The following is a 21,530-nucleotide window of genomic DNA, read 5'->3' on the forward strand; positions in this document are numbered from 1 at the left end:
GCACATATTAAGGCCCGTTCTCTGACACGTATCCAGCTCTTCACAAGAGTCAACTATTCTGAACAAGCACGTCAACCCGATACCCAGACAATGTCACTGCTCTCAAGAAACAGAGTGGTCAGAAGAGGGATAACTGACCACTACAGGATCAGTAGAGCCTCCAACCTCGGCTGCATCACTGGTGCAAGCGGGACCCCGCCATGCAGCTGCTTCACAAAGCTTTTAGGACAACACATGCAGAAGTAAAGCCTTATACCCCTTGACAAAACCTGATGAACAGGAACAGTTATTTTGTATTGTTAACCTCTTCCCTCATCAATATTTGAACTGTCAAAGCTGACAGTATATTCCAAAACCTTTTCTGTAAAAGTGATCCATTAAAGAGGAGAGCAAAATCTCCATTATTCGGCAGCCTATGCGATATGCTGTCTTTCAGGACATATGTCTGCTTAGAACCAAGATTAGTATCAATGTTTTTACTGACTCATCTACACTAGGGCTTTACTCCCTTTCCAATAACTCATGATCAAACACTGAAGAGCCTGCTGGAAATCACCCTCTATGATCAATAATAAAGTGAGCTCCACATAGCTTTTCCTGTCCACTACAAGAAACATCTGAGGAAATAAAGTGGTCTCCCCACTCTCCTACTCACATAAAAGATCCACTGCCCAAAGGGTTCAAGACTCCCTCGTCACCCAGCCAGCAAATTAGGACTCTGAACATTCACACAGACCCCAAATCAGAATGAAATTCCTCACAACCATAAAAAGCATGCTTCACAGACAGCACTTTCATGAAAGGCTACAGTTGCTACTCCAACACAATATGTTCATTCATATACAAGCAACAGCTTGATGAAGGGCAGACACTCCTGCTCATCCCGGCACGCTGGTGGCCAAAGGTGGATTCTGAAAGATATTTAAACCACCACCAAAACCATCTATTTGAAAGTTTATGCTTCCTATCTCCCTTTTATGCAGTAGAGAATCAAAAATGTATAGGAGGCATTCTCTCCTAAACCTGTCTTTCTAAATTGTCCCAAATCCCTTGCAAGATGAAGAGTCAGTCTTTGCCTTAGTCCATAAAGAATCTGGAAGAATCAAGGACTAACATCTGTACATATAAACTAAACATTGTCTGGAAACATTCCCAGGCGCTGGAACATGATCATGTACACTCAAAAGTAGCTAGGACATTCCCCAGCATCAGTCCATGCCAATGAGCGTTCTCCCACACAATTCCCAGGTTCGAGAGTCGGCAAAGGATCGGGACCACTGGCAGCAGGCAGTTCAGATGCAGCCCCCCCTGCCCTGGAAGCGAAGAGTTTAAGAGTGTGGACGCAGGCAGTTGTAAGCCAGTTGGCCTCAGTGCCTGGGAACATTCCCAGGCACGTTTAATTTATTAGGAGAGAAGTAGCCAAAACATATCGCCATTTAACCTTTAGCAAGCAGGCTGCCCTCAAACCAAAGTCTTGAAGCACCCTTCAGGCTTCATGTTTTGTAGAACAGGGATTTTTGTTTTTGAACCCACTGTATACTGCAACATTGCTAAGCCATCATTGTTTCCAAAATACAGTTCGACTCCTGTGTCCAAGATGGACTTAAATCTTTCCTGTGTAGACAGGGCTTAAAGATATTCCAAGCTACAAGTTTAAAACGAATATAATTCCTCCAGCCAGAGCAGACACTTTCCAAGGAGCATTTTCAGCGCTGCTCTCAAAACAATTTGACCTGTTGACATAAACAAGGTCTCAACTAGACAAAAGCTAGTATTTCTATCTTTTCAGTAATGGTTTAGATTAGCAAATCACCACGTTCTGTGGCTGCCAGCACTCCCAGAGCAAGCTTGCTTGAATACTAGATTGCTGCTTTTGCAGACACAACAGAATTGGCAAATTTATTATAAGAGACTTTAGGGATCTAAAGCATCAAATTGGCTCAATTTCCCAGATGTCTTAAAGTTCTAACAAGAGAAAGCTATTTCCTGGAAGAAGAAGAAACATTCAAAGAATACCTGCAAGGAAAAACAGCTACCCTTAGAGACTGAAGGATTTTCAGGGAAAAGGCAAAGTTCTAGTGAACATCTGGTTAAGCTGTTACACTAAACCTGGGACAGCTTAGTCCTGCAATCCAAATCTCTGGACTGACTAGAAGACAGATGTGGTGAATAAAGGGTCAGAGAGTTATTACTGGGTGGACCTGAAGCTACTTCCGTCGGAGCCTTTCCCTAAATGGAAAGGGTTGCAAGAGTTGGCATTGCAACCTAACTTTTTATCTGCTTATAAGGAGCAGCATCTCAGATGATATTATACAGCTCTGGCAAGAAAAATCTTTAATGTGGCTATCAGCATGCAACAGAACAGAGTATGCCTTCAATTCTTCCATTTCATCATTTCCTTTAACAGGAAAATCTGAGTTCCAAAAAACCCTACTCTGGGCAAGAAACTACCTAAACAGCAAAGAGCTGTAGCAATGCTTCACAATTTTGAGACAAAATGCCAAAACTGCGTTCCTTTAGTAAGATAGAAAATAGTGATATGCAGAAGAAAAATGAGGACACAGGAAGAACCTAAATATCACAGATAACCTAAAAAGTATTTGTATTACTCAAGTCTACATATTATGGATGTTGATACCAAGCAGCATCAATAATGCAAAACATACTGGAGGAGTAATAACAGCCATAAGCCTACTACAAAACTGAACTATGAAGTCCCAGTTCAAATACAGAAGAGTTATTTCTCTGCCAATAAAGAATGAACATGGACAAATGTGATGTGAGCCATACTGCTAAGTATACAATACGACTGCTTGCTTTGATGTATTACATCCCTATTTGAAGAATCAACATCCATATGAAATTCCATACTAGCTAGATATAAACTACCCAGGATGGAATAGTCTAAAGTAGCGTACTAGAGTTACATTCAAGAGTCCAAATATACAGATGGACAACATCTGAAATGGAACACACTGGTCAAAAACAAATTCTTGCATTTGGAATATGATTAGGTGGCAAAGGACACTGACTCATCTAGGTAAAAAAGGCAACAGGATAAGGCTACCATTCTCAGTTTTTTGGAAGATGACCATTGCCAACCAGCATATTAATGATAATTCGTGATAGTACGACCTCATCATAATGAATACAGACAACCATTTGGGTTCTGGCTTGCGGTAGCACTGATTCCAAATTAGAAGCTTCAGTAACTGAAGATGCATCTACCCAGGACAATCCATGGCCCTCATTGATACCCAAATGCCTGCTAAAAAAGCCACCTCAGCTTGGTGCTCAACCTAGGTCTCTTAATTAGGTTTAGTTTCTCAGCACAGCTAAAAGCTAGATGTACTGATTTGCAGATCCAAGCAAGTATGCATAAGTGCTGTCTGAAGAGCAATGACTACAGCATCAAATAAGCTGCTGCCTATGTGTGGCACTGCATTGCAAATAGCCCAAGACATCCCTGTAACTTTCCCCTAGTGCATTTGCAAAGCAGAAGGACTGCTCAAATAAAAGTAGGGATTAAGTTAGTAAGTCTTTACAATGATTGAGGTTATAGCTGAAAGAATCTGAAGCCAGAACAATTTTAAACGGTGCTCTGCGTGAACCCAAAGGAATTGAACAACACTGTCACTCTCATGCCTAGGCTGGCATCCCTTTGCTAATATAAATTTATTACTACTTTTTACAGTGACAGAATGAACAAAGTAACCATTCCACCACTAAAACTGTTCATGGCATTAGCCAGACTGCATGCTCTAGTTACTTTTTTTGTACTAAATTCAGTGCTTGCAACAATACTACATCAGATGCAAGTTAGGCAGAACCACTTCAAAGATGATATACTTCAAAATGGTATATAAAACAGCAGAAACTCTACACAGAAGTCATTAAATATTGTCACACTTCATAGATAACTGGAATTCCATTTTATTCTTGTAAAGGAGTGGAATGGCTGTAAGCAGCTAAAAAGCAAGGAGTTCAGTAGACCACCTCCTTTTTACCAGAAGCAGAAGTACTAGGAAGAGAACAAATAAAACTACAAAAGCAAATTGCTTCACACTAGTCAAAGCCCGTATTACTTGGGCATCACTACAAAATGGTCTCGGGCATTTAATTTGCTTATTTGTGAAGTAATACACTGAATCTCTAACATCTTTCCTGACTCTATTGTACCCTGCAAAATCTACAGCCAGTAACATGTTTGTAAGTGAATGTTCAAGGCTGTCTTCTCTATTTTTTCTCCCAGATCTTACATTCATGAGCCCTTTTACCACTGAATCTAGTTTCTCTGTCCGCACCTATTCTGAGACAGTTGCAGTGCTGCAGTTGCTACTGAAAATAATTTTAGTAAACTGTAACAGTACTCCATTTATCCATTTTAAAATTAGAGTTAGTTTTCAACTTCTAAAATTCTCATGCAAAGGCTTCTGTACAGATGTGAGCCTGACATTTTCACTCAAAACCTAAACAAGAAAAACACAACAAGAATAAAGGAAGATCGGGTTTTGACTTGAACTGAAAAGGTTACTTAGTACAGGCACACACTCAAACATGTTCATAGTGTCAGACAACTACCAGCCTAACAGTCACAGCACTTACTACCTTGACTGAGATTTTGTTGAGGGTATGGGGAAGGGGGCAGAAGAGAGGTACAGAATTTGCTTGAAGAGCTACACCAAGCAGTCCAAATTTGAGGTAAAGCAGTGAAAAATGGTTACTAGATTTATGAAAGCTCATTTTCTCATAAGGAAGGTGCAAGTGACATTGCTTTATCATAGCTCATGGCTTCTTCTGTGAGATCTGCCTGAGAAATCAGAATAAAATCTGATTCAAGATCTGTATCTTGTATGGCAACTTTTATCTTTTTTTTAAATCTTGCTATGTAAAATCTTAGATTGAAGACTTTATATAGCAACATACTGGGCAGAAATCCAAGGTAGGAACACAACTATTTATTTCAGACTCTAGTTCATCACTAGTGCAGCTGGACTGAAGCTGCACTTGTGTGAAGCCACCATCCGTTACACCGCTAATGCTAACTTGACCCTGGAGATGGATATGAGAACTCAGTCGTTCCAATCTCTTCTTCCAGATGACAAGGGGATTCAAGAGTCCGTATAGCTGAAAGGAAGATCAAAAAAGGATATGCCAAACCTTTGGGACTAGCTCAGAAGGTCCTGAAGATGACAGGTCCAGATGGACTATATAAATGAACCAAAGTCAGTAATTAAAAAGATTCATTGGCTTACATTCAGCATAGAAGACAGTTCTTACCAAATCTGCCTGATCATGGTTTCTTAATTCTGGGTTTCAAATGAAAATATGCTATGTGTTTAGCTACTTTTATACTCTGACTTGACAATCCTCTCTTTACACTGGCAATTAGCATTTCTCCTTACTACAGTCTGAAATGTCTATGTACCAGCCAGCAGTAACACTAATTATACTACCTGTCTTTGCAAATAGCATCTTAGCTAGCTGTTTGGCCAACTGGCTATACAAAAGCTTACTGCAAAATATAGTTTGGTTGGCCTAAATGTCTCAGCTTCTGAACTGTATGTTGCTCAGGGTTTATTTTCCCCCACACTGGGGGTGGCAGAGGAGAAGGTTATCTGCACTATGCTCAGTTAGAAAACATTAAAAGAGATCTGCATTAACAATGCAAATTTTAAGCTACCTTCACAAGATAATAGCTCCCCTACTCCTTTTCGAATCCTACAACATTTTGTGTCCCAGCAGAACTGAACAATCTTTTTACTTGCATTTCCATCATCCCATATTACAGTGACAGGATGTCACCTCTTCACTTAAATGTACATAACCAGATGTGCACGTTCATCAAATGGCACAAGCCAGCGTTACAGCAGTACATTCCTGCTTACGAATCACGAGAGGCAATGCAGGTCCTGATCTCCCTTTCTTAAAAGGGAAAATGTAAAGGTTCAGGAGCTGTTTAGTATGAATCAGGGTTTTATTTATTTATTTTTAAGTATCTGCTAGAGGGATGAGCTAATATATCGGTCAATGCTAAATAAAAAGCACGAGTCTGAATTCCTCTTAAAAAATGACTTAGATCTGCAGTTGCACTTATCCTTAGTAGGAGCTGGACAAGATTCTTCTCTGCAGACCTTTGCTGTCGGTGACAGACACTGCAGCAGAAAAGGAGATTACTGGGAAAGGAGGAAAAAAAGAGGACAGATTCTGTTAGAGTAGTATCAGCACCAGAGTAAATGGATTTTTGAACATGTCATAAATACAGTTGGGCAATTAGTCTGCTAACAGATTCTCCCATTTTTCAAAGGAGTAGCAGAGCCTGGTAAGTCTAGGAAAAGGACATTAAGTAATGTCTAAAAGAGTTTGGGCTCCAGAAAAGAAAGCTCTTACATAACTGAAAGTGCAACTTGTAATCTCAGTACGAACTTAATGAAATGATGGTAACACTGGCAGCTGGATACTTAGCTCCTAGAATTATGGACACTTCTCCAGGTGTACCTTTTTTCTACTAGATTTTTTTTTTTTTTTTTTTAAGTAATTGGTCTTATATACACATAACAGAAAGGCTTTGGTTCTGCTCTTCCCCCAGAGCCCAAAAGCAGACTTTTTTCAAGCAGAAGCAATACACAGAAAGACTACTTGTTCAAAACAGTAACTGTACCTTTTCTCCCTGCTCCCTCTCCCCCTTTCACACATATTGAGAACATACTGTATCCATGGAAGAAATGTTTATACATGTGCATATTTAGTGGAATACAAATCAGGAACCACTAAACAACTCCTCTTGATCAAGTACTCTTTTAAGAATAAAGTTTACATAAAATTTTATGCAATACATTCAAAATCATTACATCAAATACAAAATGCAGCATTTCAACTGTGGAAAATGACTTAAGTAATCTTCCTTAGTAAATGGATATATGCTAAAAAATTAACACATCAAAATAGCCAGAAAAGCAGGAGACACAGGATGCAATTAACCTCTCTAACACTGTGGGAAAGGAAAAAAAAAGTCATTAAACAGCTCTATTTACTTGATGTTAAACTTCGAGGATGTCCACAGGGGACGCACAAGTGGAACGTGAGATACAAAGGATGCTCTGTTACAGTCTCACATCAGAGCTGCTCATTGCACATTTCAGGGCAAGTTTCTTCCAGTTTTGCAGAGTGCCAGGCCAGCAAGCCGTCCTGACGAACAGTATAATGCTTCTCTTGCCTCTACTAAAGGCACACTTCTTCCTGGTCATATGATCAAAAAACTGCTTACAAAGGCAAAAATACAGATATAAGGCAGGCCCCTTCAAAGCATTTTCTCCTCCTCCCTTCTCCCAAATCCTGACATGCTAGCCCAGCGCTGTCAGATAAAATAAAGCAGCCAATGACAACCACTGCTACCTTTATTTTCTCTCAAAATTAGGAAATACTAGGAGGATAGCACCTTAAAGTTCAAGATTAACCTTTCCAGGATGCCATGGAAATCAAGCAGAAATAAAATATTTTCTTGCTGTCCACATGGACTGTTCAGATGCAGATCCTATCAAGGAGTCCGCAATCAGTGTTCAAAGTCAGGGGGAGCATCCTGCAAACTTGTCAGCTTCCAAAGAGCAAGGCCAGGCAGGACACAGGGATTTTTTTCAGGACTGTGGTGTAAGAGGTGCAATACAACTGAGCCTCACTTAAGAGTCGGCAGGAAGACCAAAGAAGACAGGGAGCATGCAGAAGCAGCCTAGGAAACCGTGACCCAACGACTTTGTTGGAAAATTCGCCCCACGGCTCCCTACTCCCAATGTAACACGGTTTGAGCAGCTGCAATGTGTATCGGATGAACTCTGAAGCAATCTTACTGGCGATAAGATGAACCACGACACAGACATTCCCCCACCCCACCCCGTGAAATCACATATTCAAAACGGTCACTGAGAACAGCAACCACTAAATCCTGCATCCAGCGAGGAAGGCAAGTGTACAACTGCATTTGCAATGGCAACTCCCCAGAGAATAGCCAGGCAGAAAGAGAGAGAGACCAGCAATGTGGCTCCCCAAGCTTTAGAGCTTTGGATGTGTGTTAAGATGGTTTTCTGAAATAACTTCAAATTGCTGCACTGCTTTCATTTGTTACACTATTATATGCAATAAAGGTTTTCTGATTGCAATGTTATTTTGCAGTTTCTCACAACATCTTCACAGAAATGTAAACACAGTACTTTGACTGGGATAAAAGCTTGTAAGTTTGAAGTTTCCAAAGCTGAAAGTACTGTGCTCATTATGTGACTGAGTGAACTAATGCTGAACGTAAAAAATATCTGTATCTCATATAATGAGAACATCATACTTGAAAACATCTTCGGACTTTCTGATAAAAACCTTCCAGAGAACAAGACCACCATGTCATAAAAGAAACTAAAGATCAAAATTCTATTATCAAAGTAGAAGAAGGGTATCCAGAAACACACACTCCAAAAATACCCAATTAGGAGAAGAATTTTTTGGAGCTTGGAGTAGCTAGTAAGATGTTGCACCACATCATGCAGCGTGCAGGTTTGAAGCAAGCATGTTCAGCGACACAGTCTAGCTGGGAAATAACCATCTATCCTCTACTCTCATTTTACCACATCTTTTAAAACAGTAAATTAAACAATTCCTTCCTAATATTTAAATCCCCACTGAAAGGCTCCAACTAAAGCACCATCTTCCAGAACAGGAGCGATGCCAAGCCACTAAATATCTTTTTTCTTTTAAGTTACACAAGGAATGAATAACCTACCGAATCACCTCAATCTTGTTTCATACAACCTGCATTTACTGTTTTCTTCTCTAGTTTGTATCAGTTAAGTAAGGCCATGCAGTAAATTAAGATGACACCCAATGGTGTTTCACATGTTAATGAATGCTCTTCATCATCTCCAACATGAAGACAGACCTAAACAGAATCAGGAGTATCAGAGGACAAAGTATCTTTACAGAAAGACATATCCATCACAATACTGGTTGATCTGTCCACAAATAACAGATAACAATCTCACAGAAGATCATGCTTTCAAAAGAGGTAAAGACAGAGCTCACATACACATTTCCAGATTTGCACCATAAAACATTTAAAGATGACCTTTATCTTAAGTTCTCCAATCACTATTAGTCATCCTAGGTGCAAAGTCAGTCTCCACACTGGTGAAAGTTTTCCTCAAGAGTTAACAGGTACAGCAACCCATGGCTAAGTCAAATAATTTCTCTCAAGTAGCCTGTCATCCTCCAAGCAGGTGAGCAGCTGATACTACTGCATGAGTGGGCTGTTTTGTAACCTGGAGGGCGGTAGACAAAGTTGAGATGTGACAATTTGATAACTGTCTCAAACTTATGGGTGCTTGGGGTGGTGAGGAGGAAGGATTAGGTCTGCAAGACACCCATCTTGTCTGTGTTGCTTGAAAAATATGCTGAGTTGTCAAAAAACACTCTTAGAACAACAGAATTACATGAATCTTACTCCCACATTTCAAACTGAAGGTGCTTCTGGATAGCTTTCTCTACAAATTCCATGTGTCTTGAGAAACTCAATGACAGAGGCCAAGGAAGACAAGTGAACATATATTAACTATAAAGTGCTTGACACAGGGAAGCCTCTATACCATGTCAGAACAACTGCTGCAGTCTGAGCCAGCTACTGATGCATACCTAACATGAAAATTGGTGAACTGAGAGAATACACTGACCTTGATACACCTCCAAACAAGAGACAATATCTTTAGAGATAAGGCATACAAAAATTCAAAGAAATATCAAGTACTACATAACTATTGTCCACAGTGCACACAGTAAGCAAATGGATTCAAATGAAGTTAAAGTTTGACAACCAAGATGCCTAACTACAGGTCTCTATTCTCCTCAGACCAGAGCGGGATATGGGACGCTACCAGATACCATTCACAGAGAATCTGAGCAGGCAGAGAGGCAGTTCCCTTGGAATAGGAATCAAAACCTGTTTACTGAGCTTCACTGCCTAGAGCTAGACAAAAAGGAAGTGTTAATATTATGGACAAGTCCTGAAGTCTTAGGCATCTCGCTCATGCTCCACACCCAGAACGCTCACCTGGAGATAATGCCCACAAACACTCTTGCTTCACATACAATTGCTTAATAGTTAAAGCACTTTCCCAGGACATCCAACAGTTTATTTTCCTCACTCCACTGATGGGAGTAGACCCTGATTTACCTCCACCCAAAATGAAAAGTGGTAACAAACAACTGCTCTATGCTCTGGTGGCAGCTGCCTTGCTCTCTCCCTGTGCTACTGCAGCACAAGATTAGAATTTCAAGGGCTAAAGAATATTAGCATTCAAGTTAACATTTTTGTGGCTCCTCAGTGCAACAAAAGCTGGTTAAATCCTTCTTGCTAGGTTATTGGATAAAGCACTGAGGGGTTCCCACATGGTGATCGAACACTTCAGCACTAGGCTGCAGTAATAATGTCTTCTTATTATTGAACAGGCATTTTTAAGTGGTTGCCACCAATGCAATTCGCAACAGACACAACCACATTAATGGGCTGTATGTTCTCCAGCTATATTCACCTGAGACAGATAGGGGACAGTGGAACATTGATTTTTTGATCCCAATTGTGCTTTGACAAGGCATCAGTTTGCAAGACAGGTACACTGGACATAAGCATAATATTAGGCATTCATAAAATTTATATATGAAGGAACCAAAAGGGGATTTTCATCCTCAGCTTTGTGGAATTCATCAGGATGGATATACTTAAATTCTTTCTTTGAAATGGCCATTAAGTTTACATTCAAGTCTCCCCCACTAATGCAGAAGGGGAAACATTTATTATGGAAAGACAGTAAAGAACTATCAACACACTTTGATTAGATGCTATGCTGCTGTTGGCTTACACAAAAACTTCAAGGTTCAAAAAGTGCTCTTTGAAAATGCAGTTGAGTCTATGAAAATAACATTTGAGTTATTAAAGAGAAAAGACTTTTTCAATCAAACACCTGATAGTCGAACATTGCTTCGAACATATGAGACTTTCCACTACACTTAAGAGCCAAATAACTCCACAACAGTTGTTTATTAGGCCCACACGTTCAAAATTTCAAAACGACAGCATGAGTTAAAGTTATTTGAAGTATCACATAGAAACTTGACTTGAAGCCTCCCACAGAACTCAGAGGAAGTGAATACCAGTTCTGGGACATAACTCACCAAATCAACTAAACAAATCAACTAACTTTGAAATTCTACATTTAAGCAAATCTCCAAGTTTTTCTTTTGTATCAGGCTTTTAGCTATCCAGTATTATAAGAAAGAAGATATCCAAGCACCCCAGGAAATGGTCAGTTTACCAACAATTACAAGCAAAGACTCCAAATGAAAACTCAATTTTTGACCCACTGAAATGTGTTTGTACATTTTGGAATAAAAAGCCACAATCTGGGGAGTTGTTTCTGAACGAACTCTGAAGTCAGATTACCGTGTAGCACTTTTGCAAGGGGATCCCCCCAATCTCCTTGCTCTTCTGCTGATTTTGAAGCATATGCAGCAAGATGCAAACTCGCTCCAGCTCCCCATGCTCTCTTCTATCCTGCTGATCTGCTTCAAGCAATGCAGCACAACAGAAGCCGATGAAACCTGTTCACGTTCAGACCACAGCATTGTATACAGTAAATTTTAAAAGTTTTTCACCAATCCACAACTGCAACCAAGTCAGAGTAAGCCAACAGCAACAAGTAGTAAACAAGACATGGGAAATTACTCTTATTAAATTAGCAGGTGTAGATTATAAAGAGGATTAAATCAGTAGGAAACCAGTTAACTAGCTATTTGTGTTCAAAGCTGCACATTAAAAGAACTGCAGCATGTTTTTTACCCTATAAATACTTCCTAGGCTAACAGCCTGAGCTACACAATTGGAAAGTTTCTCTACAAAAACGCTCTGGTTGTCATAAAAAATTCACATTAGTGAAAACAGTGCTCAGGTTTTTTTTTTATTATAGTACCAAGAAAAGTAAATTAGCTGACTTCTACACGAGAAGAACATAATGAGAAATCTTCACACTGCATAGTTGGCCTGATATAAAGGCACTAATTACTACAGTAAGCCAGGGAATAGTTCAGCACTGACACAGGCTGACTATAACCAGATTCCTTAATTGGAGAAAAAATAACTACTATTTATGAGGTCATTTGGGGCTCAGTATTGACAATAAAGCACAGTCAACATATTTGTCTTGAGTGACCAACATATCTTCTTAATGGCAACGTAAAGTGTCAGATACAGATATTATTCTTCCTAGTTAAAGCATTGTACTGGGATCCACCGAGCAGATAAGTCGCTAAAGTAATCACAAATAGCTATTTTTCATGTGTCTAAAAATCAACAGCCCCAACAACAGTTGTTAACTTGGGACAAATAAGTCAAGGCGCATAAATCAAGTAAGCTTTAATACTTCTTTTTTTGAGTCAGACTCTTGACTAGAGTGCTGCTTCTTACCATTAAAGCAATAATAATCATAATAATAATAAGCAACAGTAACTTGAAGCTAAGGAACTTTAACAGATTTAAACAACTTTTCACCCCTGAATCTGCTTTCTACATCATTGATACTCCAACAAGAATAACATCTTAAACTCACACTCCATAACCAATAATTCAGTTTATGTCACTGAGGTGAAGATGAGGCATTATCACATATACCTTGCAAAAATTTGTCTCAATTTACAGACTGAGAAATCACCGCAAATAAAGCGATTTTTTTTAAGGATACCCAGAAAAAAGCAGCACAGCCAAGACTGAAATCCACATCTCCAGAGCCTTGATCCAATGTTTAACTCGTATACAACATAGTCCTCAAAACTCAACATTTTCTTCCTCCTGCCTCAAGAGGCGAGCTCCTTCGAACTATGCTGTTGGCTAAATATCTTGCGCATTTCAATTTTTACATGTTGTTCTGCCTCAGCTGACATGCCAATGCTTTCTGCTTGGCATACCAATTCTGTAACGAATGATGTGGGCAAGTCATATGACTTCCTGAATTGCACGAGCTTAAAATTGGCAGCATTAAGTTTCATTGTTTAATGCTTTAAGACTTCCTTTCTCAGGATGACACTGATGTTATAAGTTGCTGTAACCTGAACTGCTGCTGCACTAAAGCTTAACCTGAGCTAACAGGACTTCCATTCTCAACAGCAGCCACAGCTGTGTACAATGCCAGAGAAGATAAAAAAGAAAAAAAGCTATGTTTTAGTGTATTTAATAAAACCTCAGTTACACTTGAATACAGTCATTACTTTTTATTTCAATTAACACTGCCTGAGAAGGCTAGAAAATTAAAGTTTTCGATTCAAATTCAACTTTGAAAGCATGACTTACATATACTAGAGCAAAGCCCTGATCACCATCGTACACACCTTCTGAAGGGCCCTCTGCACACACACACGTACATATATTCTTCTGTACCCAGCTATTAGGAATAAGGGCTTGCTGCAAAGTGGCCATTCAAGTAGGAAGTGTTGGTAGAAGAAAAATATGCTATGAGAAAAAAAACATTCTCTTATGCTCATATTAATCTTGCATCATACTCTACCTACCTAATGCACTAATGCTATGAATCAAACAGGAGAAAGCAAACAAAATTTAACTTCAGGCTATATAATGTGGAAGTTGCATAGAAAGATTTAGGGAAAAGGGGAATGACAGTATTCAACTTTGGGGCTTATTCCTTTAAAAATCTAATTCAAAGAGAGGTTCTTGAAGAGCTTTGTACCAGGCATTCCGAAACCCGACTGCTTTGGGCGTTCACTCATCCGTCACATCTCGCTCACCTCCATCCATGACAGCTCCTCTCCAAAACAGGACTGCAAAACAGCGCCGACCAGTTTACAACAGAACATTTTTCCCTACAGAATGCTGAAACTACTGTTTTCACAACAAGCTTCAAAAAGTTATTTAAAGTCAGTTTCTGAAAACAAGCACTACAAAAGTTGTGTAATTATGCAGCAAGATATAGTACTGAGTAAGCATTTAAAGAAATTATAATTCAGAAGTATTAATGCCAAACTGGTATTTCCTCCATGGTTATTTTTTTTTAAATTGGTCTGAACTCACTTAAATTCTTTTTTTTTCATTAGCTTAAAAGAAATTGAGAAACTCCTGAATGACCACCAGCAGATCTTTAATGATCTCATTTCTATGTTTAGCTTTGCAATAATACACCGATTAAATTGATTTTTAAAATAGCTTTGTAGTCGAAGGGTACGCATAAGAGTAACTTTCAAATAACAGGTGTGACTAGTGTTACCAACACTATCAATGATTGCTTAATTCAAGTTTAGAAATTGAGCTTTCACAGGGACCAGAAGTCAAACCTGACATGAATTCACAGTTCCTATTACATATCGTCCATGCAGCATCTAAAGGTGTCCTGCAACCTCAGGCATGTAGTTAGGGCCAGCATCCCCTTGTCTACAGCCACACCATCCAGAACATGACTGATTTTGGAAGCTAAGGAGGGCTGGGTCCGTTTATTCTTGAATGGGAGACTGTCTTGGAATACCAGGTGCTTACTTCTGCCACCCTGGCTCTGAGAAAAGCCCCAAGGAAGTTAGCACATAGAGAAATGCTGCATTTTCTCTGAACAGCAATCCAAACTGTGCTGTACAGCGCTACAGTAGATGGCCTTGTTGAAAGCAGTCACCATAAAATGACTGAAACAGAATTCTCAACACAGACCAGAAAACACTGCAAAAACACCAGAAAAATACCCCCGGCAAAGCCAACTGCTTTGCCATGGCTACTCTCAGGAATAACACAGAATGGTCATCTGGCATAATCATCTTTCAGTAGTGTTTTCTGGTCAGGCTATGGCAGGTAGACTCTATTCATCTGGCAAGCAGCTGCCTGGCTGCTTGCTAGGCCTGGCATGGGGGGCTGTACAACTCCTTTTACTAAGAGGAAGTCGAGAAGCTCCAGAGCATGCTGCTGGACTCCTCAGCTGAAGGGGTACATGCACACGGGGCCGATTCAGAGCGCCTACAAGATCTGCCACAAGAAATCATGAGATGTAGAGATACACTCCACAGGAAGCTGCTGCAAAGCACACAGTCATTCTGCCCTTACTGCTTTGCAGAGGCCAGAGCCTGGCCCAAAGTGTTTAGAAGACACCAAGAACTTCCTCCAGTCTTCTACAGAGAATCTAGAGACAACACTCAAGTCCCACCATAACTACAGGACTGAAAAGGGCAAGTGCAATTTGATCCTCCTCCTGCTACACCTTCCAGTGAAGACATCCAAAGTCTTCACAGCATCAGCTATCACAGGGAGGGATTTTGAAGCTGATCTTGCCTAAAACTCTCAAACTCTCAGCCATCACTTGCCATTCTTTGCTGTCCTCAGGCATCCTTTTTATTTAAATTCCAACACAAGAAAAGCAGGATGAAGCAGAGTCCACTCTCAATAATCCTATCATGAGAAAAAGGAGTCAGTTTATCAGCAAACAATTTACAAGAATGTTTCTTGCAACCTGAGCAATAAAGATGGTGTTTCAGTGTATGACAATGTACTTAAACATCTATATGTATATTTTAGGTTGCTTAAGATGTTCAATTATAGATCTTCAAACATTTATAGAATCATTTTAATTTATGTCTCAGTGAATGTGTATGGAATGAGATATGATTTATTATTTGACGACATTCTTTAAACCAGCAGTTCTCATCTTGGGAGCTACGATTAAGAATTAATGTCCATCCTCAACTCAGCTAGCAAATTATCCCATCTCTGCTACAAACTAACAGATGGTGTCAAGTTCTGTTGCTGGGAAAACAGACTTCACCTCTGTCTGGATAGCATTATTATTTTTGGATCTACTGTGCCAATTCAACTGCCTGCAGTTGTCCTCTTAGCTAACTTGTTAGCAGAGATGCAGATGTTTGAACTCTCCTGTAACAGTTTCCAGAGGAACTTTTTTTTTCTTCCACAGTTTAATTGTTGGAATCACCCATCTTTTATGGCCTTAACCTGTGGAAGAACAGAACACAGAAACTGCTGTACTGCTATCCACTGAAGTAACTTATTTTGGGGAAGGATCTTAAAAGCTTGGAAACAATCTATTGTAGAAGCCAGGTTAGCTGTAGCGGTGATCAAAAGCACCTTAAAATGAGGTTACTGCATGCAGCTATGCAATCACTTTCCTGTCAAACATTCCCAGGGAATGCAAATAACCATACTAACTGATAGAACAGGTTCTGTTGAAAAAAACTGTGCACTTTAGACCTAAATTAGGCATGACTTTTTATTCTGTTACGTGAAGAAAAAGGCACCCAGATTTTCTCATCTTAAAAGATTTGTTTGCTCTCAAACAGCAGTTCCAAATCGTCTGTCCCACCTTCAAAAATGTCTTTTCTTTGCCCAGTTTGCTTCTGCTGTTGCTCACTCCTAAATACTTTGATCAGCATTACTGACTTCCATCTAGGGAGGATGATGATAACTAACACAAGCACCAGCTTTCAGAAAACGATTTCAATACGTGCAATAAGCCACTGCATAGGCTGCTTACCTTATCCACACTGCTAACCCACTGCAGGGAACGAAGACAGGGCTGTAGGGCAGGCAAGTTAAAGAACGACACTGGTGTACTAGAGAAATTCATAATTTCTTTAGGTAAACTGGACCATTCTAAACAGTCTTTCTCACTTTTAGGTGCCTGATGAACTTTACAGCAGATTCTTCTGAAGAATCAGGAATCAGGATGTGATCAGTTCTGTGACAGCAGTTTAAAAAGTTATCAACCTTCACTATTAGCTGAAGTGAAAATTATGCAACAGGTATGGCTTTAAAATACTATCTCTTCATCCTAATAAACTCAAAGAAGCAGCACCGTTACTGAAATTTGATCAGTAGGCAGGTCCTGATTTTTAAGCCTAATCAACCAATTCACTTGCAGTTGCCTACTTTGCGTTTAATCCAACACTCCCTCCAAATCTTCTATATTCTCAAAACCGTGGAGTCTATTGTAAGGCTTTTCTTTGCCTCTGGAGAGTAATAATGCAGAATGCATCTCACATTTGAAGTCAGAAGTCAGGTGCTTCAAAAGTTGAACTGCTGACTGTGAATTCCACAGGTCAGCTGGACTCTCCAAAAACAAAGGCAGGATTTAAGCCCCTCCTGTTCTCTCTCCCATTTCAGAGGGGGCTGCTCAAAAACAAAGCAAAAACATGCTTCTGAAAACCAGGAAACACAGCAGAGATGCTATGCTCACGTTAAGCAAGGAGGACAGCGGGCACAGGTAAGACTACATTTTCTACACAGATACCGAGCTGTTGAGCAAGAACAGCCATTTTTCAGATAGCACCTTCTAAAGTTGTAATGGCACAGCAGGCTGGGAACCAAGGCTTAGGCAACAGCATTAGCCTTCGCTCTGTGCTTTAAACAACTGTTGCATTTCACTGAAGCCTTCTTAATGCACTTGCATGGCACTGGCACCCTAGCTAAAAATCCCTAAATGTGGATTCAAGGAACAAGATCTTTAACCCCTTACCTCAGCCAATACAGTACCCTACCAGATATATCACTTTTCTTTTGTGCCTTACTTTTCTCTGTTATGAAGCAGTGAAAGTTCACCTCTTCTACAGAGAAAAAAAATCAAGGTCTCCCATGAAACCTAGGGTTCAAGTTGTAAATATTGTTTTACATACAGTATCAAAAGCAAGCTTACATATCTATTGCCACTACCACTAGCACCAACAAAAAAAATTGTCTGTTCAAGAAGAGAGTTTGTTCTTTTAAGTTAGCAATCAGGAAGTTATCTGGTGCTGTATCAAACCCTTCTAGAGTACCGAAATGAGTACACAAACCTCTGGAAAGAGGAAATAGAGGTATACTGTTACAGATGCATCATTTAGCCGTCTCCTCTCCTTCCCCTCAGTTGGCAATAGCCACGCCAGGGCATACCCAAAAGCTGTGTTCACTGTGCAAAGCTAAAATGAATAAAAGCTAGAGGTTCTGAGATGGATGGGAGGCGCCTACGTGTTCTTTATCATCCCACATATACTGAAAGAAGGTGCGCGTATACACTGAGAGATGTAGCACGCCTCTCTTCAGTATTGCTTTGTGCAGGTTGTGTCAGCGTAGAGCAGGGAAACTGCCAGCAGCAAGATGTGATACAAGGGTGTTCTGGGGGTTCAACAATAGGTAAGTGAAAGCACAGCAGGAGATGGCATCTTCTGGGGGAGAGCGAATGGATTACGATGTATAACGAACAAGGATTAGAGTCCTACCTAGGGAATACTCAGTGCAGGCAGGTCATCTCCATTATCACTCACCTTTCACCTAAGACACTATTACAGTTGCCACTTTACCCAAATGTTGACACAGAAGCAGAATTCAACCTGCGATATGGATTCATTCGGTTACAGTTCAAGAATGACGTGATCAATTCTGCATTAGTTTTCAGAAACGTGTGCTCCGGAGCAACATAAGACATCACGAGGCAGTCTGAACTCCATGCAAAATTACCCTTCTTCCCGTGACTTCTTTTTAAAGAATAACTACAACACTCCATTCAACACGATCCCCTAACTCATTCCAGTTAACCTCCTCTGATGTTAATTCTACATATTTGGTATTATTCAAAAGCAACTTCATTTCTGTAAGTCTTACTAAGAAAGCAAGAAGACAGCATGAAGTATATCTATATTCTTTTTAAGACAGAAGAGACACTGCTGACCACACCACACTATGGGGATGCTAAAACTAGTGATTTGTGTTTCCCTGCTTTGGATTAAAATACCCTGCACTGTCACCATTGAAAGGACTTTTTATATAATGAATAGAGACTATGGATATGCCATTTGATTATTCACTACGTGGCATAGTTTAGTTTGTTAAAGGCTTGTATCTCAGTTATTGCTATGTGAAAAATATTCATTTACAAACAGGTCCTTTGGAAGAAGTCTTATATAAATTGACACTCATGTCCTCTATTTCTTCACTGACTGCTTTTGGGCTATATTTGTATCAAAACCGCAAGGGAGAGCATAAAGACACGTTCTTATATTCAGCTGAACTCATTACACATTTTAGAAAAGTGAACTCAAGTGCCAACATTTAGTTTGAGGATACATAGGGATTATGAGATTAGAATTCTACTGGCTTGCTGGGAGGATTCAGCAAGATAACCACAAATTACTTAGAGGGCTAGTGTCAGAAGGACCGCTGTACTTATTTAGCCTCTGCTCTAGATTACTGACCCACTTACGGAGCGCTAAGCACCCCTGCTGTGCCGTGCCAACACCCACTCCATCTGTTTGCTTCTGCTTTCTCAGAACCCCTATTAGACTGCACAAGAAGTTGTGTTAATTACTACACGAGCAGCTTGAACAGTACACATAGCATCAGCCTTACTTAGTATGTGGTCACCTTAACAGACAGGGCAGAAACGGAACAATTCTAATCACAGCAGGATTATAAGTGACATACAGTAAGTACATGCAAATTTCCGAAGAGGGAATTTTATTCGACTTTTGTCAAAGCTTCTTTCAATTTGGAAAAAAGCCTACATGTTTTTAGTTGCTTTGGATTTTTATGATGAAAGGGTATACGGGAGTTAGAAATTTCCAGAGTTTGATATAATGTTTAACAGGATCAGAAATTTGTAAAACCACAAGTGAAACTTCTGTTGAGGGAATAATGCCACAGTTCGGAAAAGAGGCAGGCAGCACTGGTCAATACCTACTCTTAATTTAACAGTACCAGTGATTAAGACTTAGTTAGTGAAAAAAACAAACAAAAAAACAGAAGAGCATCTGGCAAGTTAGCCCAAGTGTTATGTCAGAATTGCATCTTAGTAGCTTTGCACCCCAAACTTCTTGCTGGTTAGAAAGAAAAGTTTTAAATTCAGTATTTTGATATTTTACTTGATGACCAACAGATCTTTGGGTCATCCATTGAAGTGGGTCTCAAGCAGAGATTTTATTAACTTCCTAAATTCAAGAAGAATCTCCAGAGATCATTATAGTACTGAGCTAACATTTGTTCATTCTTGGGCACCCAGACTACTGCTGTCAAAGTGAAATAATACAAACAGTCTAAAAGCCAACTATGAAGCTAAAGAATTCTGTGGACCACTGCTGGCAGCCCTGAAATCATCTAGCCTCTTAACACCAAAACCTCTTCTTTGTTTAAAATTAAACCTTGTGCAATAGCCAACACCACTTGAAGAGCTCTCCAGCTACCAGCTTCTTCCCAAGGCAGTCAAGAAAGAAGTAAAATCTAGGTCCAGTCCTTTTTAGGGCCGACTCCAGGATAGATCAGAACAGTATGCCACAGCCCAGCAAAAACTGCTGATCACAACATGGAGATTGTATTATACAGAGTGTAACAGATCTTTGCATTCTGTTTTAAAGAGTTATTTACTATTATTACTGCAGCACAAGAGATCACGCAGGCAGGAAGAATGACTTGAATACAAAAGACAAGTGCCCCAGGAAAACAGTTGCAAATTGGCATGCTGTTTGTATCTTCTAACATTGCCTTCAAGATACTTAGACAACTGTTCTTCTGAAGCAGCAATATTTACTGCCCCAGCTGCAGGACAGCTCTGGGAAGTCTAACATTTGGCCAAAAGGTTAGATACACATTTGTATCAAGTGAATAGTTGTATGGCACATTTAGTTTCTATCACATGAAAACTTCTTCTGGTTGAGCATTCAGTCTTTGTCACAGGAAAGCCTTGGCCAAATAAACAGAACCATCTCAAAGAAATACATATCCCAGTAAGTTTGAATCTTAGTCTACCAATCCACACTAAGACCACAAAGCGCTAACAAATACTTCATTTCTGATTGTTTTCCAAATGTCGAAAGGAAGAAAGCAGAAGAGAAACCCAGAGAATTTTGAGACCGCTCTAAGGGAAAAAAGAAAAATACAAGCAGAGTGCAGTGTTAGAAACAAAAGGTGAATCGAGAAGAGAAAAAGAGCAGAATTTAAATAGCCATTGATTCAGAGCATAGGCAAGATTTTCTCAGGAAGCTATGTCAAATCTAAAAGAGAATGCTAAAACCATTATTAGATAAAGGCTATAACACATTTGATATGTGGAAACCATTACCGACACCAGTTAAATCTAGTTTGTGCTATGATTAGTACAAAGTTGAAAAGTATAGCGGGGACCAACGTGCTAATATAGAAACCAAGCTCATAAAATGCATGTCGCTTCTCTCCCTTAGAAACTATTTTAAGTGCAAAGGAGCTAGGGGCCCAGAATATTCCTGGGTCACAAGATCTTGTAACTTTTTCATAACAAGAAAAAAAAATACCTGTGAAGTGATTTGATATTTATTTTGCACACTTAACGAGCTTACACATGCACCTTAGTGGGAATTTTGTACAACATGAATCTAGAGTACATCACATTAATACTTACAAACATAACCCTTGCCTCTCGCACAGCAGTTGCTATGAATTAAGTTGAGAAAGTCAAAGGGGTAGAATGCAAGTCGTTCACCTAAATGTATATACATATAGAGGAGCA

General features: G+C 39.7%; 1 protein-coding gene across 6 annotated transcripts in view; it reads right to left on the bottom strand.

Moving 5' to 3' along the window:
* SMAD2 (SMAD family member 2) overlaps positions 1-21,530 on the bottom strand; it is a 50,578-nt gene that overhangs the window by 17,391 nt on the left and 11,657 nt on the right. Inside the window, exon 2 of one of the 6 annotated variants that reach the window (XM_013958625.2) lies at positions 21,423-21,454. The exons of the other annotated variants lie outside the window; for them this stretch is intronic. Within the exon in view, the coding sequence (XP_013814079.1) occupies positions 21,423-21,454 (32 nt within the window). The remainder of the gene's footprint in view (positions 1-21,422; positions 21,455-21,530) is intronic. 6 annotated transcript variants of the gene reach the window in all.

Source organism: Apteryx mantelli, chromosome Z (assembly GCF_036417845.1).
Source record: "Apteryx mantelli isolate bAptMan1 chromosome Z, bAptMan1.hap1, whole genome shotgun sequence".
NCBI classification, from domain to species: domain Eukaryota; kingdom Metazoa; phylum Chordata; class Aves; order Apterygiformes; family Apterygidae; genus Apteryx; species Apteryx mantelli.